This window comes from Suillus plorans, assembly GCF_016647745.1.
Source record: "Suillus plorans strain S12 chromosome Unknown HD556scaffold_63, whole genome shotgun sequence".
Lineage (NCBI taxonomy): Eukaryota > Fungi > Basidiomycota > Agaricomycetes > Boletales > Suillaceae > Suillus > Suillus plorans.
This window is the reverse complement of record NW_024537447.1, coordinates 158,548-178,275: the sequence shown is the minus strand read 5'-3', so window position 1 is coordinate 178,275 and position 19,728 is coordinate 158,548. Positions and strand designations below refer to the sequence as shown.

Genomic DNA, 19,728 nt, shown 5'->3' with positions numbered 1-19,728 from the left:
CTAGCATGTGTCCACGTCAAAGAATAGACACGTTAACGTACATCAACAATATTAATAACAACTACTCTCCTCGTCTCAGCGCCTGAGCTCATTCCATTGCACTCCATCATCTTCTCGGCTCTGAAGGATACTGCTTTTTATATCACCTTGGAAGCTCAGAGTGTTCGATATGCCACTGATTTCAGTAAGTGTGGATGTATGGTGTCAGTAAATGACATTAGAGTTTAAAGGTACAGTCATAGGTCCAGGTTGTATCCAGCTCAGCCGGACATCAGGCGTAACAGATGATATATAAGTAAGTATACAGGTATCGCCCAATAGTAAGCAAGCAGAAAATACACGGAAAGTCAGCGCGTATCGATAGATATACGAATATATATCTCTTCCAACTGTGTCCTGGGTATCAATAAGTATCACAACAGTCGGTTCTGGTCTAGTGCTTCTAGCGCCGCGTTCGTCCTCACGTGAAGTGCGTTCTGCAATAAGAGCGTAAGTATCAGTCACATTCGTTCACCCCTATTTTCGTACCTCTAAACTGTATTTACCCTGAAAAAGTGACATATATCAGCAACACGATTAAACAACGAATCGTATCCGTACCTTTCGTCCCGCAGCATTCACCTCAAGCGGCTTTCCCGACAAAATAAGATCAAAATGCTTCCTCGCACCGTCCTTGTCGCCTGATCGCGCTAGCAGCCTACCATACTCGAAATCTATGATAAAAGAGTCGGCAATTTCTCACCGAATGACAGAACAAGACCGACTCACGTGCGTAATACACGATATAATGGTCCAACTCGATGTCTGGTCCGTGCTCAAAGACAGCGCGGAACGCGCGCTCCGAGTACGTGCGCGCATCCTCTGGTGAGACAGGGATCTTTTCATCAGGCTCAAGTTCAGCATCCGGGTCCTGTAACGAGAGGGATGTGTGTCAACAAGGATAGACTCAGAGCGAAGGGGAAGACCCCAAAGGCACAAACACCACAAAAAAGGTAAACGCACCGGATATGCAACAAATCGCCAACACACGCCCTCCAAGAAACGCGCAAGACAGACGTCATCCCAATACCCACTCCGCGACTCCAGCTTCTTGTCCTTGCCTTTCTTAGCCCCACTTGCCTTGGCACCGCCCTCATCCTCAGACGAAAGCGCTAACCCCAGCACTCCCAAAGCTTCACCAACAGCAGGAATCATCTCCCTCACAATAACCTCCCTGGGCGCATGCGCGATCGCATGGAATACATAAGCAAGCTCGAGGGCTGGGAGGAGAAGGGTGTCAGATTGGGCTAGATATTTACGGGCTTTGCGGGCGACAAATTTCTGTATGTTTGGTTAGCATTGAGTTATTTTTTGGTAAGGTGGAGAAGAGTTTTGAGGTGGATAGCGAGAAGAAAGGGAGGGGGAGACACCAAACAAGGACGTACCTCGATAGGAATGCTCTTCCCCGCGATTTTCTGCCTCAGCCCCTGGACGCGTTCCATAAGCTTCTTCGCTTCTGCGTGCTTGCCGAGCGTAGCTAGGCATGCTGCTTCGCCGTATGTATATGTCGCTTTGGACCACTAAGTGCACCGAGGTGGTGGGAAAAATTTGTAAACAAATGAACACAGACACACAAGAGGGGAAATAGAAACCCACAGTAGCCTCGCCTCCAAGTTTCCCCCACCACAATCTACTGTCCGCAACTCTGCACAAGACGAGCATCAGTATCGCGCACATACCCATCACCCCTGTACACAAAAACACGCACCTCCAGAGCCCTAGACAAGCAACCGCACTCTCCCACCACGAAATATGGTGTAAATTCCGATACTGTGATTGAGCTTGGGCAGCGCGTGCGTAGTAGGTGAGAGCTTTTGAGGGTTGGGAACGAACGAGGGCAAGGCGGCCTGCGCCAAAGAGGAAGAAGACGCCTATTTGGTGTTAGTGGGGATCGAAGAGGGGTTTGGAAGGAGAGAGAAAACACAACTACTCATCAGAACACACAACTTCCCAAAACAGAACACGCACCATTCGGATACCTCTTCAAATTCCACTCTAATATTCTCGCAGCCTTGCGCACATCGACGCCTTCAAACGTGAACGCCGAGAGGACGAGGTGGAAAATGAGTAGCGACATATCGCAGATTGCACGTCGGACGCCTTCTGCTTCTGTAGGCGAGCATATTAGTACTTCTTGCTCCCCAACTCCCAATACCAAAACATGATCAGGGACCGGAACCACTCACCCTTCTCGACCACTCTCCCATTCGCACCCCACCCCCCAGCCCTCTCCAACAACTCCAACCCAAACTTCCTATCGCCCTTATATCCAAACAATTCCACCAGAGCGAGCAGTTTTCCCGGCATCATACTGAGCACGAGATGGGACATACCGAGACCTAGGTATACACCAGATCGGAAATGAGGGTCTATAGATGGGCAAGGGAGGTATGGGTGTGTGACGGATGGTGGGGAGGCGGTATCTTGCGTAGATGTGTGTTTGGGGGAAGGGGGAGGCGAATCTGCGATGGAGGATGAGTTAGCACTTGCAAAACTCGTGCTACTTGACTGTGATGGCGTTTCTTCGACATCCGCTCCTGTTGAGATGGCAGCTAGTAATTCGGGGTGGGCGAGAGCGTATGCCGCGTCGACTGTCTCGATCCATTTACCCAGTTGACGGTATATGGAAATAGTGGTGCGCATGTTGAGTCTGGGCGTTTGCGGTACTTAGGTATTAGCGAGAAAAGAGGGATAAATGACGGAGCACGTACACCTCACGGATAAACGCTAACCAATCGCCTGAATAGACTATCCCAAGAAGACTCTATTACAGCATCAGCTAACCCTCAAAAACGCGTACACCACCCAAGACACACGGTCTTGCCAGTCGACGCACCTTTTGATAGAGACTCTCTGCATAGACGAGTTCAGCATGACGTTCCACAGGCGTCATACCGGCGATCCATTCTGTACCGCTAGTACTGAATGCGGGAACGATATACCCTGCAAGACGACCTGCGAAGCTGGCTGGGCGTTTGCGATGTGCGGAAGCTACAGCGATGCCGCGCTTGGTATGGTTGATAGCAGCCAAGAGATCCTAAAGCCCAAATTATGAGTTAATATTAGTATATGAATACTGGCAGCAATATTACAACACGAACCTTATCCTCAAAAGACATGAGACCCTTCACACATTGAATAAGCCCAAATCCAGTCGCAAAGTACAATCTCTGCCTGCATTGATCTCAGCTTCTCTTGTGGGAGTGATGGAGACGGAAATACGTACTTTTCTGGATCACTTTGCTCGCAGAATCGTTCGCTTTCGTGCATGCGAGATTGAAGGAACTCATGGAGGGCCCAGTGAAGACCTGGGATGTCGTCGAGAGCGTTTGTAGGGTCATAGGAACTGTTTACGGACGGAGGTGAGTTGGACATAGTGGTGAGAGCTTGCTGTGCAGCCTGAGGCGTCTAGGGTATCACAATAGGGCTATGTATAATATTCGGATATGAACGCGTGAGCAACTACGACGGTGGCGACAATAACGATGATGGCGAGCACGATGATGATGGGACTAGAGGTTTAGTGGACGGACGGACAGACACGGATTCTTCATGGATGTCGATTTTTAAAACTCGTCACAACTATGACAGTGCTACATGGCCAGTCCTTGTGAAGTATAAGTACAAATCGGGCATGCTGAGCAATAACTTGGACCACTTTGTCCGATCACAATAGTAAGCTAGTGCATTTGGTTAGACCTTGGTTAGACCCACTACATTGATTCGTCCAATTCCGACTCAAAGTTAGCTGCGGCTTGATCCAAGCATGACTCCGATAGGCAGACCGTGCATCCCGAACACCTCGCATGACCAGTGCATACTAGCAGTGACAAAGCCGGCCGCCGATATTCCGAAGATATTTCTGATGCTTGCAATGGTCGACGGTCTTGCGCCTAATAATACAATTACACCAGTCTTGAAGGATATACCCATGGCCCATGGGTATCGCTTTGACTCATCTAGGAAAGCTGAGATCTTTGCTCGGGCTTTCAAAGCATTGTGACGCAGACAAAGCATCCTCCCGCGTTCCCGGACGACACGGTCTTTTCAAGTACGATGCTTGATTGGTGCGACAATGAAGATTGTATGTTCTCGTCCCGACGCCCAAATATCTCGAAGCAAGTGCGACTTCAAGTGCACTTCGTCAAGAATCGGTCTGAGCACGACTGGTAGCTCTGCTTGCCACTACTTGGTACGTACCATCCAATCTTGATATTGCAGTGCCCACTCTACAAGTGAACAGTTTGTAGATACCCAAAGTCAGTGAAGAAACCCCCGATCACAATACGCTCCGATTCAGAATTCGACCTTACATGATCCACAGTTACGTCTTCTAATACGTTCCTTTAGGAGAGCCTTCTCCGTTCCTGGTCTCCTCACCGGCTAGTCGACCTGATACATGAATGTAGCATGTAAATAACATGCTTTCACCGGCACGACATTCGTCAGATAATCACGACACCAGTCACTAGTCACAGTCCCTCCGAGGTAGCTGTGTGTTTCAAGGCCTGATCACGGTATTCCGTTGAATTCCAAGCGGGTCAAGAATCAGCACAATGAGTACGCATATGTAAGTGTCAGAATCCACTTTGATAATCAATTTATGTCCAATCATCTGCCTCATTGGGCGTGTTACATCTGAATAGAAGTTTCATTGTTATGTTATCAGTGTCACTGAAACTGCCGATGTTTCTGGCATCAACTGTAACTTTCATTGAGCTGTGCACAACCTGGTGCAGTTGTGACCACATCAACTGTAATTCAGCCAGTGAAACGATCCATCACGAAGATGATATGATGATCCTCAGCAGCAGTATCCCCGCATATACCCCGGTCTGGATGGGTTCTCGGCTTGTATAGTATATAAGGAAGTGGACGAGTGTGTGCGCGAAACCCAATTATTTTCCCCCTCGAACCAATTCAGATGGAATATCCGTCGGTCGACATTACAACGGCCAGAAGTCTGCAGCCCTCAGCGGTGCGTCGCTTTCTTGACATGATAGCAAGATGATCACAAATTTATGGTGTGTGGCCTCCAGTACATATGCAGTGCGTGCTGTCTGGATTGCATCTTGTTCGTTCTAACTCGACAGCTCAGCGTTGATAGCGGCGACATTCTGGGTAAATTTATCCTGATCTATTTCCGTCTGCCGTTAAACTTGTTTATCCAGACCTATGACTATATTTGTTCACTTCACGAAGAGGTGAGTGATGCCCTTCTTCCGTTAGTACGTGGCTTTGATACTGGTAATATATTATTCAAGTGGACATTCCTGCTTCGGTCACGCCTTACCAAGGTAAAAGTCCTTTATATCATTACACGATATGTCCTCTTTTTCATCGTCGCCGCGGACCTATATAGTACGTTCATTCCCAGCATACAACCCTCCGATTTAATGAATTAACATGTTGTACTCAGTGAACTTCTCAAGGAACGAGGACCGCGATGTATGTGAACGTGTAGCACACTTGCCCAATGACGAATGATGCTTACCGTATATTTCACCAGCAATGCTTGATATTTACGCGTGTACGTCCACGGTATTTCACGCATGGAGTGTTGCTCTTTACTCTCACAGGTCTCAGACTTATATCACTCGCTTGCTCTGAATGTATATTTCTTTTCTCCGACACACGTGCTTCTGATCTGATTCATTCAGGCTTGTTTGTGCTCAGAACATGCGCGCTTTGGAACAACAATAGAATCATACTCACAGCCATACTGTCCACCATTTTTGTGAGTCCTATGCCATCAGCCCACCTGATATCATGGTTGATGAATGAGTCAGGCTATTGGCATTTGGTTGACTACTATTGCCACCTCACATGGTTTGTGCTCCCATCTTCCCCTACTGGTATCCGCCCATGTTATCTTCAATTTCACAGTAACGACTAGCGTCATCCCAGACATCACAGGTTGTCACCGGAGCTCTGGTAGTTTCTCATTCTTCATGCAGTTTATTGTCTTAACTCGTGTTCCAACTGGGTATGCAGCCGGAAACTGGACTGTACGTTGCAGACACGCGCTGACTAATGCTATCCCCGGTACTGATATCCCTCACACTCGTGCGTGTCGTACAGAGTTGGCGGTCGGCCAAAGGCCCTCTGTACGCGATCTTGCTGAAGCATAACATATTCTGCTATGCATGCGGTCTGCGTGAGTCAGAACTCGTATGTTTTCGTGCTCATCGGTGTTGATTAACTTTTCGAAAGTTCTCTCGGCCATAAATGTCATTGTTCCAAAGCTGCTTGACTACGTGCGTGAATAGTCCTCTTCAGTGTGATTGAATCATTGATGTTGCGCACACCCAGTCCGTATCCTACTTCATCCCCGAAGGGTATGCACAAATTCTGTTGCGAATTCCCACTAACAACACCCCCAATACACAATTTGGAGGTTTTGATCCTTGCAATCCTCGCTACGCGCATGCACCTCCATCTCTGGCATATGAACCGGCACGCGAGTGGCTCTGAGGCCCTCGTGTGTATTTCTATGTTGTAAACGATATATTGGTCGTAAAAATTGAGATGTACTTACTTGACTTATAGGAACCCTTTTTGTCATGGGGTGCGATCTGGCGAGATGTTTTGACAAACGTTTAACTTGTGATTAAGCCCAATGATTATAATCAAAGACTCTAACGTGTGAGCAATAACGACAGCGTCTTCGCAGAAGCCCTGATTTTCCTGCATGCGAGATCCAAGGAATTCCTGGAGGGCTCAGAAGAGACCTGGGAAATTGTCAAGGGCGTTTGTAGTAGGGGCGTATGCATTGTTGGACCATGGTAGTTCTAGGATGGGACTTGGCAAGCGCATTTCCTGTTTGATCATCCTAATCAGAAGTACACGCCCTGTTGCAATGCTTGCCGCTACATTCATAATGCGCACCGTTCAATCTTGGTATTGTGGAGCTGTTGCCAGGTAAACTTGAAATCAATTTCAAACTCACATGTGATATTCGGCGGATTCCGAATTTCCAACTATCCTTGTAGCCCAATTGTAGCCGCAATTCTACGTAGAGACCGACGCGAAGTTAGGTTTATACACCTGAGCGGTACATACGGGAAGTTGATCCAAGCCCGCAGCCGTCATATTGACTGAAAAGTGCGTGCCGCCCAGCGTATGGTGCAACTTGCGAGTCCTCAAGTCCTCAAGTTCAAAAAGCAATGATAACTTTGTGAGTGCTACCAGGCTGTCGAATGTCAAGCATCAAGCATATTCACTGGATGTGCCTCGCGGAGGGCTATGCAGACCGTGACTGGAATAAGCTAACGGCTTCACAGGTCCAGATCAAACCCGTCGCGCATCCATCAGAAAGAAGCCATTTCAGGGCAGCAGTCGATTTGATACCTGTGGGATCCATCCCAATATTCTGATACTGCCAAGCTGCTCGCAACGTCCTTGTACTCGCTATCCTATCAACTTATAAGCACCTTCACTGCACACACAAGACTGAGAAAACATTTTGCCGTTTTCATAGAGTCACGGCGCACACTGTATTGCCGAAAATGATATGTCCTCGGATCCGGAGGCTCCAGTGCGCATAAAAGAGATATCTCCCACTCGGACAGGGTGATGGGAGGAGCTTGGGACCTTATCAAGATAGATCTGTTGTGCGTATCTTTGACTCATCCACAATCATTTCTTGATCAGTGCATGGTTCCATCCACGGTCGTCTTTTATTCCCCGAGCGCCTTTAGTAACATTTCGAATAACCTTCTCTGGCCTACGGCGATGTTTTTCGTTAGTCTTTCGAACTAAGCCTGAGTTCTTCCATGGTAGTTTCTGGTATGAGCCTATGCAATTCGTAACAGTGCCAGGTCTCTCCAAGGTGGCTGCGTTGTACGAATTACATAATGTAAGTGGCACCTTCTTTGAGTCTGAGTTGATTCAACCTAACCATATATAGTAGTGTGTTTTGCGTTTGCGCCTCTGAGCACACTACCGCCACCACGTTGATCGGTCCCTGACTAGTTCCGAGTTACTCATAAGAGATAGCAAGGTGCATGCTGTGGGCGTAAAACCCATCTTCTTAAGCCACCTCTCAAACGAATGTAAATGGAGTATTCGGCTGGCGATATTGCAGCAATCAGGATTTTGCAGTACTTGGCGGTTTGTCGCTTTCTTAAAATCAATAGCAAGATAATAACTGATACACCATGGGTGGTCACTAGTACATATGCAGTGCGTGCTGTCTGAATATCTTCGTTCTGCCTCTAACGTGACGACTCAGCGGCATTGATTACATTCTGGGTACGCTTGTCCCGATCTATTCCTGTCCACCATCAAACCTGTTAACCTGTTAATCCAGACCTATGACTATATTTGTTCACTTCACGACGAGGCAAGTAATGTGCTTGTGGCGCGGGATGCCTTGCTTTGGATATTGAAACAATCTGTTCAAAGTGGACATTCCTACTTCGGTCGCGCTGGACCAAGGTAAAATGCCTCTATGTCATTGCACGATATGTACCCTTTTTCCTCATCGCTGCGGACATATGTCGTGCGTTCGTTCCCAGCACAAATCCCCCGATACTGAATTGACATGCTGTGGTTAGTGACCTTGACACCGAATGAGAACTCCAAGGTATGTGAACGTGCAGCAGACTTCCACTGATGACGACACTTACTGTGTGACCTGGCTAGGCATGCAAGATGTTCATCAGTATTTACTCATGTGCGTGTATGGCACATGCTACACCCACGTTCTTACTGAGCGCTATTATTTCCACTTAGGTTTTGCAGTGATATCACTCACTTGCTCTGAATGTATTTCTCCTTCCTCGCGACACAAACGTGCTCCTCATTTAATTCGTCCAGGCTTTTTTGTGCTCAGAACATATGCGCTCTGGAGCAACAATAGAATCGTACTCGTAGCTATGCTGTCGACCTTTTTTGTGAGCCTCGTGCCCTCACCACACCCAAGCTTGTGATCGCTAACTTGGTCAGGCCATCATTGTATCATTCATCGGCATCTGGTTTAGTGCTATTGCCACTTCTCAATATTGTCTGTGCTCTCATCTTCCCCCACTAGCATTGGCACGTATTCACTCCACTCCCACAGTTTCGACTAGCACGACCCCAGGCATCACAGGCATCACAGGTTGTTACCGGACTTCGAGCAATGTCCAATTATACCTGCCATTCATTCTCTTGTTTGTGTTTCAACTGGGTACATGTCGCCGGGAACCGACATACATTATAAATGCACGCTGACCAACGCTCTCCCCAGGACTGGTCTCCCTCACTCTCATACGTGCCATACGGAACTGGCGGCCGACTAGATACCCTCTATATGCTACCTTGGTGAAGCATAATATATTCTACTACGCATGCGGTCTGTGTGAGTCACCTACATGTGTGTCCATGCTCATCAATGATAATCATTGTTCGGAAAGTTTTCTCGGCCTTGAACGTCCTTGTGCCAGTGATATTTCCCGATGTGCGTGAAACTTTAACCCTGCTGATACCCTTCAATGTAATGGAATCACTGATGTTTCACACTCCTAGTCCCCATACCACTCCTTCCTCGAAGAGTATGCACTTCATCTTCTTTCGTGGATTCTTACTGAGTATACCCTCATAAAGTTTCGAGGTTTTTATCCTTGCAATCCTCGCCACGCGGATGCACCTCCATCTCTGGCAAATCGACAATACCGTGCATGAGTTTGATGCCATCGTGTCTATTCCCATGTCGGACATGTCGCCTGCAGCCTGAAACCGTGCACTGCGATGTCATATCGCGTGGCTTATTCGGTGTTGATCGTAAAGCGAAGTGACATTGCTAGCCTGGTAGCTTGGCGTGGTGGATACTTTGAGATTGCAAAGCCCGCACTACAGTTCGATGATTCATAATCTTAATACATGTATCAGCACGCAGGAACCCACGATCTCAAATGTACGCAATGGTGCTTGGTTTCTGTGAGCGAAGGGTACTACATCGGCTACCTCTACTACGATATCATGATGGATGGTTCACTCACGAGGGCATCAAGAACCTCGGTACCAGCGAGGTGGTTCATCCTTTCGCAGGAACTCTTCAAGGCCACCAACGAGATGGTCATAATGGGTCTTTATTATTTAACGTGTTCCATCGGTCTGATGGCGTAGTTGGTTATCGCATCTGTCTAACACACAGAAGGTCGCCAGTTCGAGCCTGGCTCAGATCATCTTTTTCCTTCTGCCTCAACGAGTGGTAATATATGTTAGAACAGAGAATACTACACAGTAGTCGGATGGAGTCTTGCTAAAATGAGGAAAACCTTGATTTTTGCACATGCCTCGACAATAATTCTAGTATATATCATTACATACAACCGACCCCTGCCTGCTCATGAACCCTCGATCCACGCATTGTGCCGTTTAAGCAATTCTTCAACGATGTCTTCCTCTATTTCTTTGGGATGGTTGGATGGTTGATGCGAATCAATTTCTATCCAAAATTCTTTATATTTCGGTTGAGATACGACGACTCCGTCCGGTTTCTTTGTAGCATCTGCCTGCGCTACGGGAGATATCAACACAACCCGATACTTACGATTATGGAGATCGTTTCCGATCACCACCTGGTGCCCATAACGCTCAAGCGCCTGTTGGGCTTTCGGTATCAGAATCGTCTCGTCAGTCTCGAGCTGGAAAGATATGTTGGTCAAAACGACAGCATAAAAAGGTGAAGCGAGTCTACCTTGAAGGAGACAATGAACCCCTCTGGGTTCCATTCTGACACAAGCGGCTTTAAGATCTTCGGTACTTGATCCATTTCTATGGACAGATTGCCCTTTCCAGATTGTATCTTATGTTCCGACTGGCCGTGGGTATTATTAACATCGTTTTCCGAGACAGGATGTGATCACTTACTAATCTCTGCTGCGGTAAGAAGAAATCACTGACAGCGGCAGCAAGGTAATACATCGCCTTTCGTCCTAGGATGCTCATCTCCCTACTGACTGCGCGCAGTAACCAAAGATATTCGTTCACGGAAACGAATGAGACCATATGTAGGGTTCCTTGAGCATGCACTGCTTTGTATGCACGAAGTACAGAAAAGAGTTTGGCGCGTTCATCAGTGGTTACAGTAATTTGCGGCATCGGTGTCGTAGGTGGAGGGTCATGTGAATACGGGAATGCCGAGTCAATAGTCGAGGATGACGGTAATGCAGCGTCAATCTCGAGAAAGTTGAGGAATGGGTTGGTTGAGTGGGAATAATGTCGACTAAAAGGTTGCAGGCTGAACTGGCGATGCATGAATATGACGGCATAACCAGCTTTGAGGAAATATTCGGCAGATGTTGCACCTCGGGTACCTACACGATGGTTAGAAGAATATAATGAAAAGAACCTTAGCACGCACCGGCGCTGAAGTTATCAAGGAAGCGGACGCTGCACATTTAGTGAACATGAGGTCAGTGACCCTGTGCGGCTGTGGGTGGTTGCTCGTTCTTACACATTGAGCTCTAGCGGTACGGTGGTCCCTCCGCTCTGATTCGAGTTCAGAGTGCATGACGCGAGCATCTGGGATAATGACACTCACCGTTACAAGCACAACAGATCGGTTAGCCTGTCGTTGCCGTTGGATAAATTCGTGAACGCCCTGTATGTCAACGTCGAGTGAAGGAGGTTGTGATTGTGTTGCAAAGTACGATTCAGCAGAGAATGTCTGCGGTTCGTGTGTTGTATTAGACATCCTGTGTGAATCAAGAGAACCTGCTCGCGATCTCACTAACGGTAGTACTTTCTTCTTCGGGGGCCAAATTAAGTAATCAATCGTGCAATTTACATTAACCAATCACGGCAGAACACTTGAAAGGAAATCTTCGTCACCCGTTTTCATCCAAAAGTATTCAACCCGGTCAACCGTCAAATCCTATTTGTGATCTGCTTAGTACATCAATCGTATGTCTCTCACACATATGCGATACAGTCGATTGATATACCAATGGGCAGATAGGTAGCGGGCCTAACAAAAAATACAGCATGAAGTCTACCCTACCTCTAATAATGAAATGAATAAAAAACATCTGCCCTACAAGTCATCACGATATCGTCGTTAACGGGAAAATAGTAAAAAGATATATGTCATCAACTAAATTGGCCGTCTAAAGGAACAGTCATAAAAAAGAACCTACACCGGCAGATTCGCTAGGTCGGCTTTTTCGATGATGGTCACGTTCACGTCGTCGAGCTTTTTGTCAGAGTCCGTGCTCCGTCGAGCAGGATGTCCGAGGTCGCCATGTTCTGGTTGGGGTGTGTGGTCTGTACTGCGGTGATAGAATATTGATACTGAAATGAACAGAATAGAGAGAACTGCCAAGAGGAACCAAAATACTGCGGCTCGTCCTTTATACTCATGCGAGCCCCCATGGTTGGCCTCCACGGATGACTCTATTGAGCTGACAGCAGCGAGACCAATTGATGATCCAAATTGAAGAGCGCCGTTAAAGATGGCACCAACTGTGCCTGCCATGGACGAAGGTGCGGCTTGAAATATGGCGATGCTGTAATTACAGCGATTGGAACGTGTCAGTGAAACCATGACAATTTGAACTTACTTTGTGTGTGAATACGTCAGCATGATCCCTGCGCTCCCTAGAGAAAAAGCTGGGAATACGTATGGCCAATAGTCCTCAGGTTTTCCCCCGCCAAGCGCCATCAATACGGTCGCGACCATGCAAAAAGACAAGCCTGTCAGAATAATCCATTTCGGACTGAAGATCCGAGAGAGCGATCCGGTGAAACTCATAATGAGAGCTGCGACACCGATCGGGAGCCTGGTAAGTTAAAACAGTCTGAATGACGGGAAACATGGAGTGACAGTCGAGACCTTACATGTGCACAGCCGATGATATTGCTGACCACTCAAATACGTTTTGCCACAGGGTGGTAAAGATCAGGAACACTGTAAACAACCAAAAGAATGGCAAGAGCGCCACGGCAAAAAGAATCGAGAAATTGGGGTAAAACCATGTCCGGGGTGGTCTGGTACAAGATCAGCCGATGATTGGTGGTAGGTGCAAGCATCCCTGATGACATACATTGCAGCTTTATCCACATGTATGCGTGTTTCCCAGCAGAAAAACCCGATCATCATCATGATTGATATGATGAGCGGGACAAGCACCGCTGCAGATGCCCAGCCATCAGTGGAGCCGGATGTCACAGCGAAGATGAACAAAATCAAGGCAACTGTCGAAGCTCGTGAGGGATACGAAGCGGAGCATGCCGAAAATTCATACCAGTCAGGATGGTCACGCCGAGTAAGTCCAGACTTTTCCATTTCGCTGCTTCCGGCTCAAGATTGTATTTGGTGTTTGCAATTTCTGGCGGTATGATGAAGGCACACGCCAGAGCCGCTGGCACAGCCACGATGGCGACGAACCAGAACACCCAATGGTAAGATGCCCATTGGACAAACATTGCAGCAATCAGGAAACCGAGGGCTATGGAACGGGACCATGAAGTTGGTCATGGATAATCAGCTAGAGGAGATTCTCACAGCTAGCGACGCTGGCGCAGCCTCCAAATGTTCCTATTGCGCGAGCTTGTTCAAGCGGTTCGGGAAATACTTTGACCAAGAGTGCCAGTGCAGAGGGGATTGTCATCGCAGAAACTGAGAAGCGATCTTCGTCAGCTAAAACCGTCAGACCGACGGGAATGTTTACCTATCCCAGTCAACGCTCTGAGAATGATGAGCGGAATGGTATCAACAACAAATCCAGCGCACAGCGAGATGACACCAAGACCAAATACACCCCAAACGAAGCCAGTTTCTGTGAGCCCATTAATGTCGCTATCTGACAGGTGCGGCATAGTACTGACTTGGGTTGTAGACGTCGCTAATGCGGCCACTCTAAACAATGGGTTGAAGCGCAAGGTCAGAATAAATGGGATGAGCACGCAGTGCCACGCACAATGAGCAGAAAAGATGCAAAGGTCAACTGGAATGCGCTCATGATCCAAGTGGATTGACTTTCAGTCATACCCATGGATACTTCGAGTACGGGGATTGCGGAGAAGAGAGCTGAGTTACTGAAGGCATCTAAGAATTGGGCGAGACAGAACATAAACAGTAAAATTAATCTGCGAGTAAGTGAAAGTTCATGATGAACTGGCGTTTCAGCCGGGGAGAGAGGCTGGAGTGGCGGCATCTAAACAAGATACTGGAATTTGTCAGTTCAGGAGCGACCAGATCACCAGCGGATGAAGGAGAGGTTGGGAAATCCTTTATCAAAACGGATGAATGGCTCCATACAAACATTACACATTAGCTCACATTGAAATTTCCTGTATCTAAGCAACCTTGAATTCACCTTCTACCTCCCACGAACACGCAGCGTCGAAAGGCATAGAGGGTCACCAAACTAAATTAGTCAGTGTCTGGAACCAACCAGACGCACGCCTCGTTAACCAATCAGAGAATACTTACTATGTAGCTCTGAAAGGAAATCTTGGTCACCCGTTTTCATATCCAACCCAGTCAACCCAAGTCCGGCATCAAATCATATCTGTGATATGATCAGTACATCAACTGTATGTCTCTCACACATGTGCAATACAGTCGATTGATATACCCATGGCCAGATGGGTAGCGGGTCTCAAAAAAATACAGCATGAAGTCTACACTACCTCTAATAATGAAATAAAAAACACATCCACCCTGCAGGTCATCGCGGTATGGTCGTTAACGGGAAAATAAATGTGTCATCAACAGAAATGGTCGTCTAAAGAAACAGTCATCAAAAAGAACCTACACCCGCAGATTCGCTAGGTTGGCTTTTTCGATCATGGTCGCGTTCGCGTCGTCAAGCTTTTCGTCAGAGTCCGTGCTCCGTCGAGCAGGATGTCCGGGGTCGCCGTGTTCTGGTTGAGGTGTGTGGTCCGTACTGCGGTCATAGCATATTGATACTGAAATGAACAGAATAAAGGCAACTGTCAAGAGGAACCAAAATACTGCGGCTCGTCCTTTGTACTCATGCGAGCCCCCGTGGATGGCCTCCACGGATGTCTCTATTGAGCTGGCAACAGCGAGACCAATTGCTGAACCAAATTGAAGAGCGCAGTTAAAGATGGCACCAACTGTGCCTGCCATGGACGAAGGTGCGGCTTGAAATATAGCAATGCTGTAATTGAAGCGATTGGAACGTGTTAAGGAAACGACGACAATTTGAACTTACTTTGTGTGCGTATACGTCAGCATGAACCCTGCGCTTCCTAGAGATAAAGCTGGGAATATGTATGGCCAATAGTCCTCAGGTTTTCCCCCGCCAAGCGCCATCAATACGGTCGCGACCATGCCAAAAAACAGGCCTGTCAGAATAATCCATTTCGGACTGAAGATCCGAGAGAGCGATCCGGTGAAACTCATAAAGAAAGCTGCGACACCGAGCGGAAGCCTGGTAAGTTAAAACAGTCTGAATGATGGGAATCATGGAGTGACCGTTGAGACCTTACATGTGTACAGCCGATGATATTGCTGACCACTCAAATACGTTTTGCCACAGGACGATAAAGATCATGAACACTGTGAACCACCAACAGTATGGCAAGAGCGCTACGGCAAAAAGAATGGAGAAATTGGGATAAAACCATGTCCGGGGTGGTCTGGTACAAGATCAGCCGATGATCGGTGGTAGGTGCAAGCATCCCTGATGACATACATTGCAGCTGTGTCCACGTGTATGCGTGTTTCCCAGCAGAAAAACACGATCACCATCATGATTGATATGATTAGCGGGACAAGCACTGCTGCAGATGCCCAGCCGTCAGTGGAGCCGGATGTCACAGCGAAGATGAACAAAATCAAGGCAACTGTCGAAGGTCGTGAGGGATGCGAAGCGGAGCATGCCGAAAATTCATACCAGTTAGGATGGTCACTCCGAGTAAGTCAAGACTTTTCCATTTCGCCGCTGCAGGCTCAAGATTGCCTTTGGTCTTTGAAATTTCTGGCGGTATGATGAAGGCACACGCCAGAGCCGTTGGCATAGCCACGATGGCTATAAACCAGAACACCCAATGGTAAGATGCCCATTGGACAAACATTGCACCAATCATGAGACCGAGGGCTATGGAACGGGAACGGGACCATGAAGTCAGTCGTGGATAATCAGCTAGGGGATATTCTCACAGGTAGCGACGCAGGAGCAGCCTCCAAATGTTCCTATTGCGCGAGCTTGTTCAAGCGGTTCTGGAAATACTTTGACCAGGAGTGCCAGGGCAGAGGGGATTGTCATCGAAGAAGCTGAGAAACGATCCTCGTCAGACAAAACCGTCAGACGAGCGGGAATGTTTACTTATTCCAGTCAACGCTCTGAGAATGATGAGCGGAATGGTATCATCAACAAATCCAGCGCACAGCGAGATGGCACCAAGACCAAATACACCCCCAATGAACCCAGTTTCTATGAGCCCATTAATGTCGCTATCTGCCAGGTGCGGTATAGTACTGACTTGGGTTGTACACGTCGCTAATGCGGCCGCTCTAAACAATGCGTGGAAGTGCAAGGTCAGAATCAATGGGATGAGCACGCAGTGCCACGCACGATGAGCAGAAAAGATGCAAAGGTCAACTGGAATGCGCTCATGATCCAAGTGGATTGACTGTCAGTCATACCCATGGATACCTCGAGTACAGGGATTGCAGAGAAGAGAGCTGAGTTACTGAAGGCATCTAAGAATTGGGCGAGACAGAACATAAACAGTAAAATTAATCTGCGAGTAAGTGAAAGTTCGTGATGAACTGGCGTTTCAGCCGGGGAGAGAGGCTGGGGTGGCGGCATCTAAATAAGATACTGCAATTTGTCAGTTCAGGAGCGACCAGATCACCAGCGGATGAAGGAGAGGTTGGGAAACCCTCTGTCAAAACGGATGAATGGCTCCATATTATAAGAGGTATCTCCATGACCAACGTGAATCAGACACACTGTGACGCATCTCAACACCAGCGAAGATCTCCTCTGCTCATGTGAGTACGTGAATTCATGTGTAGTATGAACTTGTGTAAAATATTTTTAAAGAGATTTGGCCGGGACGTACGACTCGCATCACTGGCATGTTTGACTGACGGTGGATTTCCCAGAAATCCTTGCACCATCCCGGGAAATTTGTGTACCTGACCATCATAAGGTAGATCACGATGGCTATGTACACAAACGGGACTCGAGCACAGACTCATTGCATTGGTTAGTGTGAAGGAATGACTTTGGTATGAGCCATTGTACTATTCAAGGCTTTTGTTCCCTCGTCACACTACCAATGTCACAAGGGTACTTCGCCTCAGCAGAATAAATTCAGCCCCAGGATTGTGACGCTCAGATTCTTTGTCACATTACCACTTCATATGTACAAAACAACTCTGTGTTTCAAACCGCACGGCTACGGCGACGAGCCTTAGGGTGGACGGAAAATCGCTCACTGGCAGCCTTTAGGGGTGAGCACGAGTTCGGAAGAGCCTGAGTGTGGCACGAGTCTTACCCGAACTTACATTTCGATCTACGAGATATGTTAAAAGAAGTTACATCCCGCAGTGAAGGCCCAGACCAATTGAACGTGGACTCTCAGTTCCGAATCTCAGTGGCTGGCGATAGCGCTATGGGTTGGAGGCAATTGTGCCGAGAATCGCCACTTCTTGACAAAATTTTCAAAGCACTGCAAGGTGACACAAATTAATTGTAAAACAACGTCCACATCCCGCTGTGTAAGGTGTGATCCTGACGTAATCGTCAACAGGCCGCAGATCTCGGTGGAAAGCCTCGCTCCAAACCATAATCTTAACCTCCAACCCTTCATTTCCGTTAACCGCATCCCCTTCGTGTGCTAGGTCAGGGGCTTGTAGTGTTGCAGACAGTCAGGGGCCCCATCAGAGGTGCCAGTGGTCTATGCGGCCTACGCATTTTATGTTGCTAAAGTTGTTCCCAATCAATCCTAACGCCTTTATTTTTGTTCAGCCGGGAATGCTGCAGCTATGAGGACGGTCTTCTTCTCGGGACCCAAGGTGTTTTGTAAAGATACTATTGAAGTCTACGATCTAGTACCATATCGGTGAGGGAACTTGGCCGCCGCCACCCTAACTAACCTGTCGATCAACAGAGTCGCATTAGTCGACATGATCGAGTCGGTGGAGCAAATTAAGTACTTACTCCATACTTGACCCAGTTTTATTAACCTGAGTCACGACATTTCGAAGGCCCGAGTCAAGCTATTGTCCCGGTAAGCCCCCTCCTCTCAGGTACCTATCCAACGGTGAATGGTATTCCATCATCACGTTGGGGTACCTGGTGTGCCCGACGATCTATCAGATTGATGTTATTGTTTTGCATGAAACGGCCATCATAAACATCGGTATTAAGTTGTCGCCTATGCATCTGTTGAGTACTGAGTCGCGAACGCGAAGTGTTAGATCAACCTGTTCAAGTTGGGGTAGTCATACCACGTATGAGTCGAAATAGCCCATTCGTTGTCTCTGTTTGTGCAAACATCGTACTAGTTTCTCAGAGAAACAGATATAAGTGAATGTTCGCAGACCAGTAACTTACGCCAGGTGGATTTGGTGAGATGTTGAATTCATGTCAAAATGCAAAGGTAACGCTGCTGCTACCGTATGCGCAATGTAGTGGACATGTGCAAGCTTGGTGAGCTTACATAAGAAAAATTTGAAGTTTGCAGAATCGTTTCCCGATCAGGAGTACTAAGTTGTTTGTCAAGAGCCTTTGATCCAAACATCACGTACATACGCGCAAAGGCGAGAGGTTCATCGTGCAAAATGATCGACGTGTTCTAAAACGGTCAGGCCAGAACTCAGGTGACAGAAATGCTGAAACGTGCACGGTGCGTGTACCATAAATATTACAACTAATACCCAAGCTCAAGCCTTCGTTGGTATGTAACTCCCACTCCCTCTCTTCAACCTACCTTACTCCCACACAACCATCCCATCTGGTGACTGTCTTAACGTTTTATCATACTATGGCTCAGAAATACGCACCATATGGCCTTTCGGAGTCCCCCATCACAGCCGATGCTATTGCTCAAGATGTATGTTTTTCACATGGTCTCTAATCGCTCGGCATTTCAAACTAATCTACGTGGTGACCTTAGAGTATCGCCTTTATCACCATCTTTGTAGATCCAGTCACAAAGGATATCTACCACATCGAACAGCGTGCGTCGGAGGGTGATCAATGCGTGCATATGAGCAATAAGACTCAAAAGGAAGTCTTCGGCAAGGACTTCAATGCGCGCACGCGCGTTCATGAATATGGCGGAGGTGCTGCAATAGCTTATAATGGGACTGTGTACTCTTCAAACTTCATGGACTTCCGTCTCTATGCCGCGAAAGATGGGAATATCAAACCAATCACTCCATGTGCCTAAGTACATTCTTCGGACTATAACGCCGTACTTACGCTCCCTGCGCAGAGGATCCAAACAAACTTTATCGCTACACAGATCTACTGGTCGCTATTTTAGAAGATCATATCAATGACACGCCGCGTACCGTGCGAAATTCTCTTTGTGTCATAAACTCCCGTCTGTCGCACTACACTTTCGTCTTCACGGGATTGCAAAGCAATGCTCTACGCTAATAGGAGGACCTGACCTCGCCCACCCCGACACGACATGATACTCGCTTGTTTCAGACAAGTACTAATATCAATCCCAACTAGAAGTTTGATTGGCCCATCAACGTCAATTTAG

The 19,728-nt window shown here is 47.5% G+C and overlaps 7 protein-coding genes and 1 non-coding gene across 8 annotated transcripts; 4 read left to right on the top strand and 4 right to left on the bottom strand.

Annotated features, from left to right (window-relative positions):
• Positions 1–24: 24 nt before the first annotated feature.
• Positions 25–3,663, bottom strand: HD556DRAFT_1401012 (uncharacterized protein). Its single transcript, XM_041303821.1, has 14 exons — positions 3,266–3,663; positions 3,141–3,213; positions 2,876–3,076; positions 2,751–2,803; positions 2,226–2,689; positions 2,008–2,148; positions 1,748–1,910; positions 1,636–1,684; positions 1,425–1,559; positions 1,003–1,320; positions 769–910; positions 601–713; positions 529–546; positions 25–476 (listed from the first exon to the last, which is right to left on the bottom strand). Exons 1-14 carry the CDS (start codon positions 3,412–3,414, stop codon positions 414–416), a joined length of 2,082 nt encoding a protein of 693 aa, XP_041156100.1. The 5' UTR covers positions 3,415–3,663; the 3' UTR covers positions 25–413.
• Positions 3,664–4,963: 1,300 nt separating this feature from the next.
• Positions 4,964–6,513, top strand: HD556DRAFT_1311701 (uncharacterized protein; the record flags this gene model as incomplete). Its single annotated transcript, XM_041300564.1, has 10 exons — positions 4,964–5,017; positions 5,133–5,243; positions 5,304–5,400; positions 5,549–5,569; positions 5,700–5,776; positions 5,829–5,868; positions 5,926–6,047; positions 6,121–6,196; positions 6,253–6,296; positions 6,352–6,513. 10 exons carry the CDS (start codon positions 4,964–4,966, stop codon positions 6,511–6,513), a joined length of 804 nt encoding a protein of 267 aa, XP_041156099.1.
• Positions 6,514–7,978: 1,465 nt separating this feature from the next.
• Positions 7,979–10,028, top strand: HD556DRAFT_835678 (uncharacterized protein). Its single transcript, XM_041311782.1, has 15 exons — positions 7,979–8,151; positions 8,214–8,223; positions 8,273–8,292; positions 8,351–8,383; positions 8,446–8,542; positions 8,598–8,626; positions 8,686–8,716; positions 8,776–8,808; positions 8,860–8,936; positions 8,989–9,046; positions 9,104–9,211; positions 9,272–9,382; positions 9,438–9,481; positions 9,550–9,575; positions 9,628–10,028. The coding sequence occupies exons 1-15, from the start codon at positions 8,098–8,100 to the stop codon at positions 9,755–9,757; spliced, it is 861 nt and encodes a 286-aa protein (XP_041156098.1). The 5' UTR covers positions 7,979–8,097; the 3' UTR covers positions 9,758–10,028.
• Positions 10,029–10,134: 106 nt separating this feature from the next.
• Positions 10,135–10,208, top strand: HD556DRAFT_t99. Its single transcript has one exon. It is a non-coding gene; the product is annotated as a tRNA-Val (tRNA).
• An 11-nt stretch (positions 10,209–10,219) lies between these two features.
• HD556DRAFT_1400978 (DNA/pantothenate metabolism flavoprotein) lies at positions 10,220–11,774 on the bottom strand. The gene is made up of 6 exons (XM_041303820.1): positions 11,570–11,774; positions 11,483–11,517; positions 11,390–11,418; positions 10,897–11,342; positions 10,724–10,843; positions 10,220–10,670 (listed from the first exon to the last, which is right to left on the bottom strand). Exons 1-6 carry the CDS (start codon positions 11,720–11,722, stop codon positions 10,371–10,373), a joined length of 1,083 nt encoding a protein of 360 aa, XP_041156097.1. The 5' UTR covers positions 11,723–11,774; the 3' UTR covers positions 10,220–10,370.
• Positions 11,775–11,985: 211 nt separating this feature from the next.
• Positions 11,986–14,257, bottom strand: HD556DRAFT_1529748 (major facilitator superfamily domain-containing protein). The gene is made up of 9 exons (XM_041309424.1): positions 13,947–14,257; positions 13,855–13,885; positions 13,698–13,805; positions 13,532–13,645; positions 13,272–13,475; positions 13,071–13,221; positions 12,865–13,014; positions 12,588–12,806; positions 11,986–12,533 (listed from the first exon to the last, which is right to left on the bottom strand). The coding sequence occupies exons 1-9, from the start codon at positions 14,181–14,183 to the stop codon at positions 12,161–12,163; spliced, it is 1,587 nt and encodes a 528-aa protein (XP_041156096.1). The 5' UTR covers positions 14,184–14,257; the 3' UTR covers positions 11,986–12,160.
• Positions 14,258–14,564: 307 nt separating this feature from the next.
• Positions 14,565–16,925, bottom strand: HD556DRAFT_835582 (major facilitator superfamily domain-containing protein). The gene is made up of 9 exons (XM_041311781.1): positions 16,575–16,925; positions 16,483–16,513; positions 16,326–16,433; positions 16,160–16,273; positions 15,967–16,097; positions 15,693–15,916; positions 15,487–15,636; positions 15,210–15,428; positions 14,565–15,155 (listed from the first exon to the last, which is right to left on the bottom strand). The coding sequence occupies exons 1-9, from the start codon at positions 16,809–16,811 to the stop codon at positions 14,783–14,785; spliced, it is 1,587 nt and encodes a 528-aa protein (XP_041156095.1). The 5' UTR covers positions 16,812–16,925; the 3' UTR covers positions 14,565–14,782.
• A 2,071-nt stretch (positions 16,926–18,996) lies between these two features.
• Positions 18,997–19,404, top strand: HD556DRAFT_1244518 (uncharacterized protein; the record flags this gene model as incomplete). Its single annotated transcript, XM_041298456.1, has 2 exons — positions 18,997–19,065; positions 19,129–19,404. 2 exons carry the CDS (start codon positions 18,997–18,999, stop codon positions 19,402–19,404), a joined length of 345 nt encoding a protein of 114 aa, XP_041156094.1.
• Between the last annotated feature and the right edge of the window lie 324 nt (positions 19,405–19,728).

Excerpts from the sequence above, each read along its gene's own strand:
- HD556DRAFT_1529748 (XM_041309424.1), bottom strand. The coding sequence starts at position 14,183 with ATGCCGCCACTCCAGCCTCTCTCCCCGGCTGAAACGCCAGTTCATCAT. Across the intron at positions 13,886-13,946 it reads TTGCATCTTTTCTGCTCATT|AGTGGCCGCATTAGCGACGT; the intron begins GTGCGTGGCACT and ends CCCATTGTTTAG. Across the intron at positions 12,807-12,864 it reads ATATCATCGGCTGTGCACAT|GCTCCCGATCGGTGTCGCAG; the intron begins GTAAGGTCTCGA and ends TTAACTTACCAG.
- HD556DRAFT_1400978 (XM_041303820.1), bottom strand. The coding sequence starts at position 11,722 with ATGTCTAATACAACACACGAACCGCAGACATTCTCTGCTGAATCGTAC. Across the intron at positions 11,419-11,482 it reads GTACCGCTAGAGCTCAATGT|CGTCCGCTTCCTTGATAACT; the intron begins GTAAGAACGAGC and ends CTAAATGTGCAG. Across the intron at positions 10,671-10,723 it reads GGTTCATTGTCTCCTTCAAG|CTCGAGACTGACGAGACGAT; the intron begins GTAGACTCGCTT and ends ATATCTTTCCAG.
- HD556DRAFT_835678 (XM_041311782.1), top strand. The coding sequence starts at position 8,098 with ATGGAGTATTCGGCTGGCGATATTGCAGCAATCAGGATTTTGCAGTAC. Across the intron at positions 9,047-9,103 it reads TATTGCCACTTCTCAATATT|TTTCGACTAGCACGACCCCA; the intron begins GTCTGTGCTCTC and ends CCACTCCCACAG. Across the intron at positions 9,383-9,437 it reads CTACTACGCATGCGGTCTGT|TTTTCTCGGCCTTGAACGTC; the intron begins GTGAGTCACCTA and ends TTGTTCGGAAAG.
- HD556DRAFT_1401012 (XM_041303821.1), bottom strand. The coding sequence starts at position 3,414 with ATGTCCAACTCACCTCCGTCCGTAAACAGTTCCTATGACCCTACAAAC. Across the intron at positions 2,804-2,875 it reads CAGAGAGTCTCTATCAAAAG|AGTCTTCTTGGGATAGTCTA; the intron begins GTGCGTCGACTG and ends ATGCTGTAATAG. Across the intron at positions 2,149-2,225 it reads TGGGAGAGTGGTCGAGAAGG|AAGCAGAAGGCGTCCGACGT; the intron begins GTGAGTGGTTCC and ends GCTCGCCTACAG.
- HD556DRAFT_835582 (XM_041311781.1), bottom strand. The coding sequence starts at position 16,811 with ATGCCGCCACCCCAGCCTCTCTCCCCGGCTGAAACGCCAGTTCATCAC. Across the intron at positions 16,434-16,482 it reads TAGCGACGTGTACAACCCAA|AAACTGGGTTCATTGGGGGT; the intron begins GTCAGTACTATA and ends ATGGGCTCATAG. Across the intron at positions 15,917-15,966 it reads TACCGCCAGAAATTTCAAAG|ACTCGGAGTGACCATCCTAA; the intron begins ACCAAAGGCAAT and ends AAGTCTTGACTT.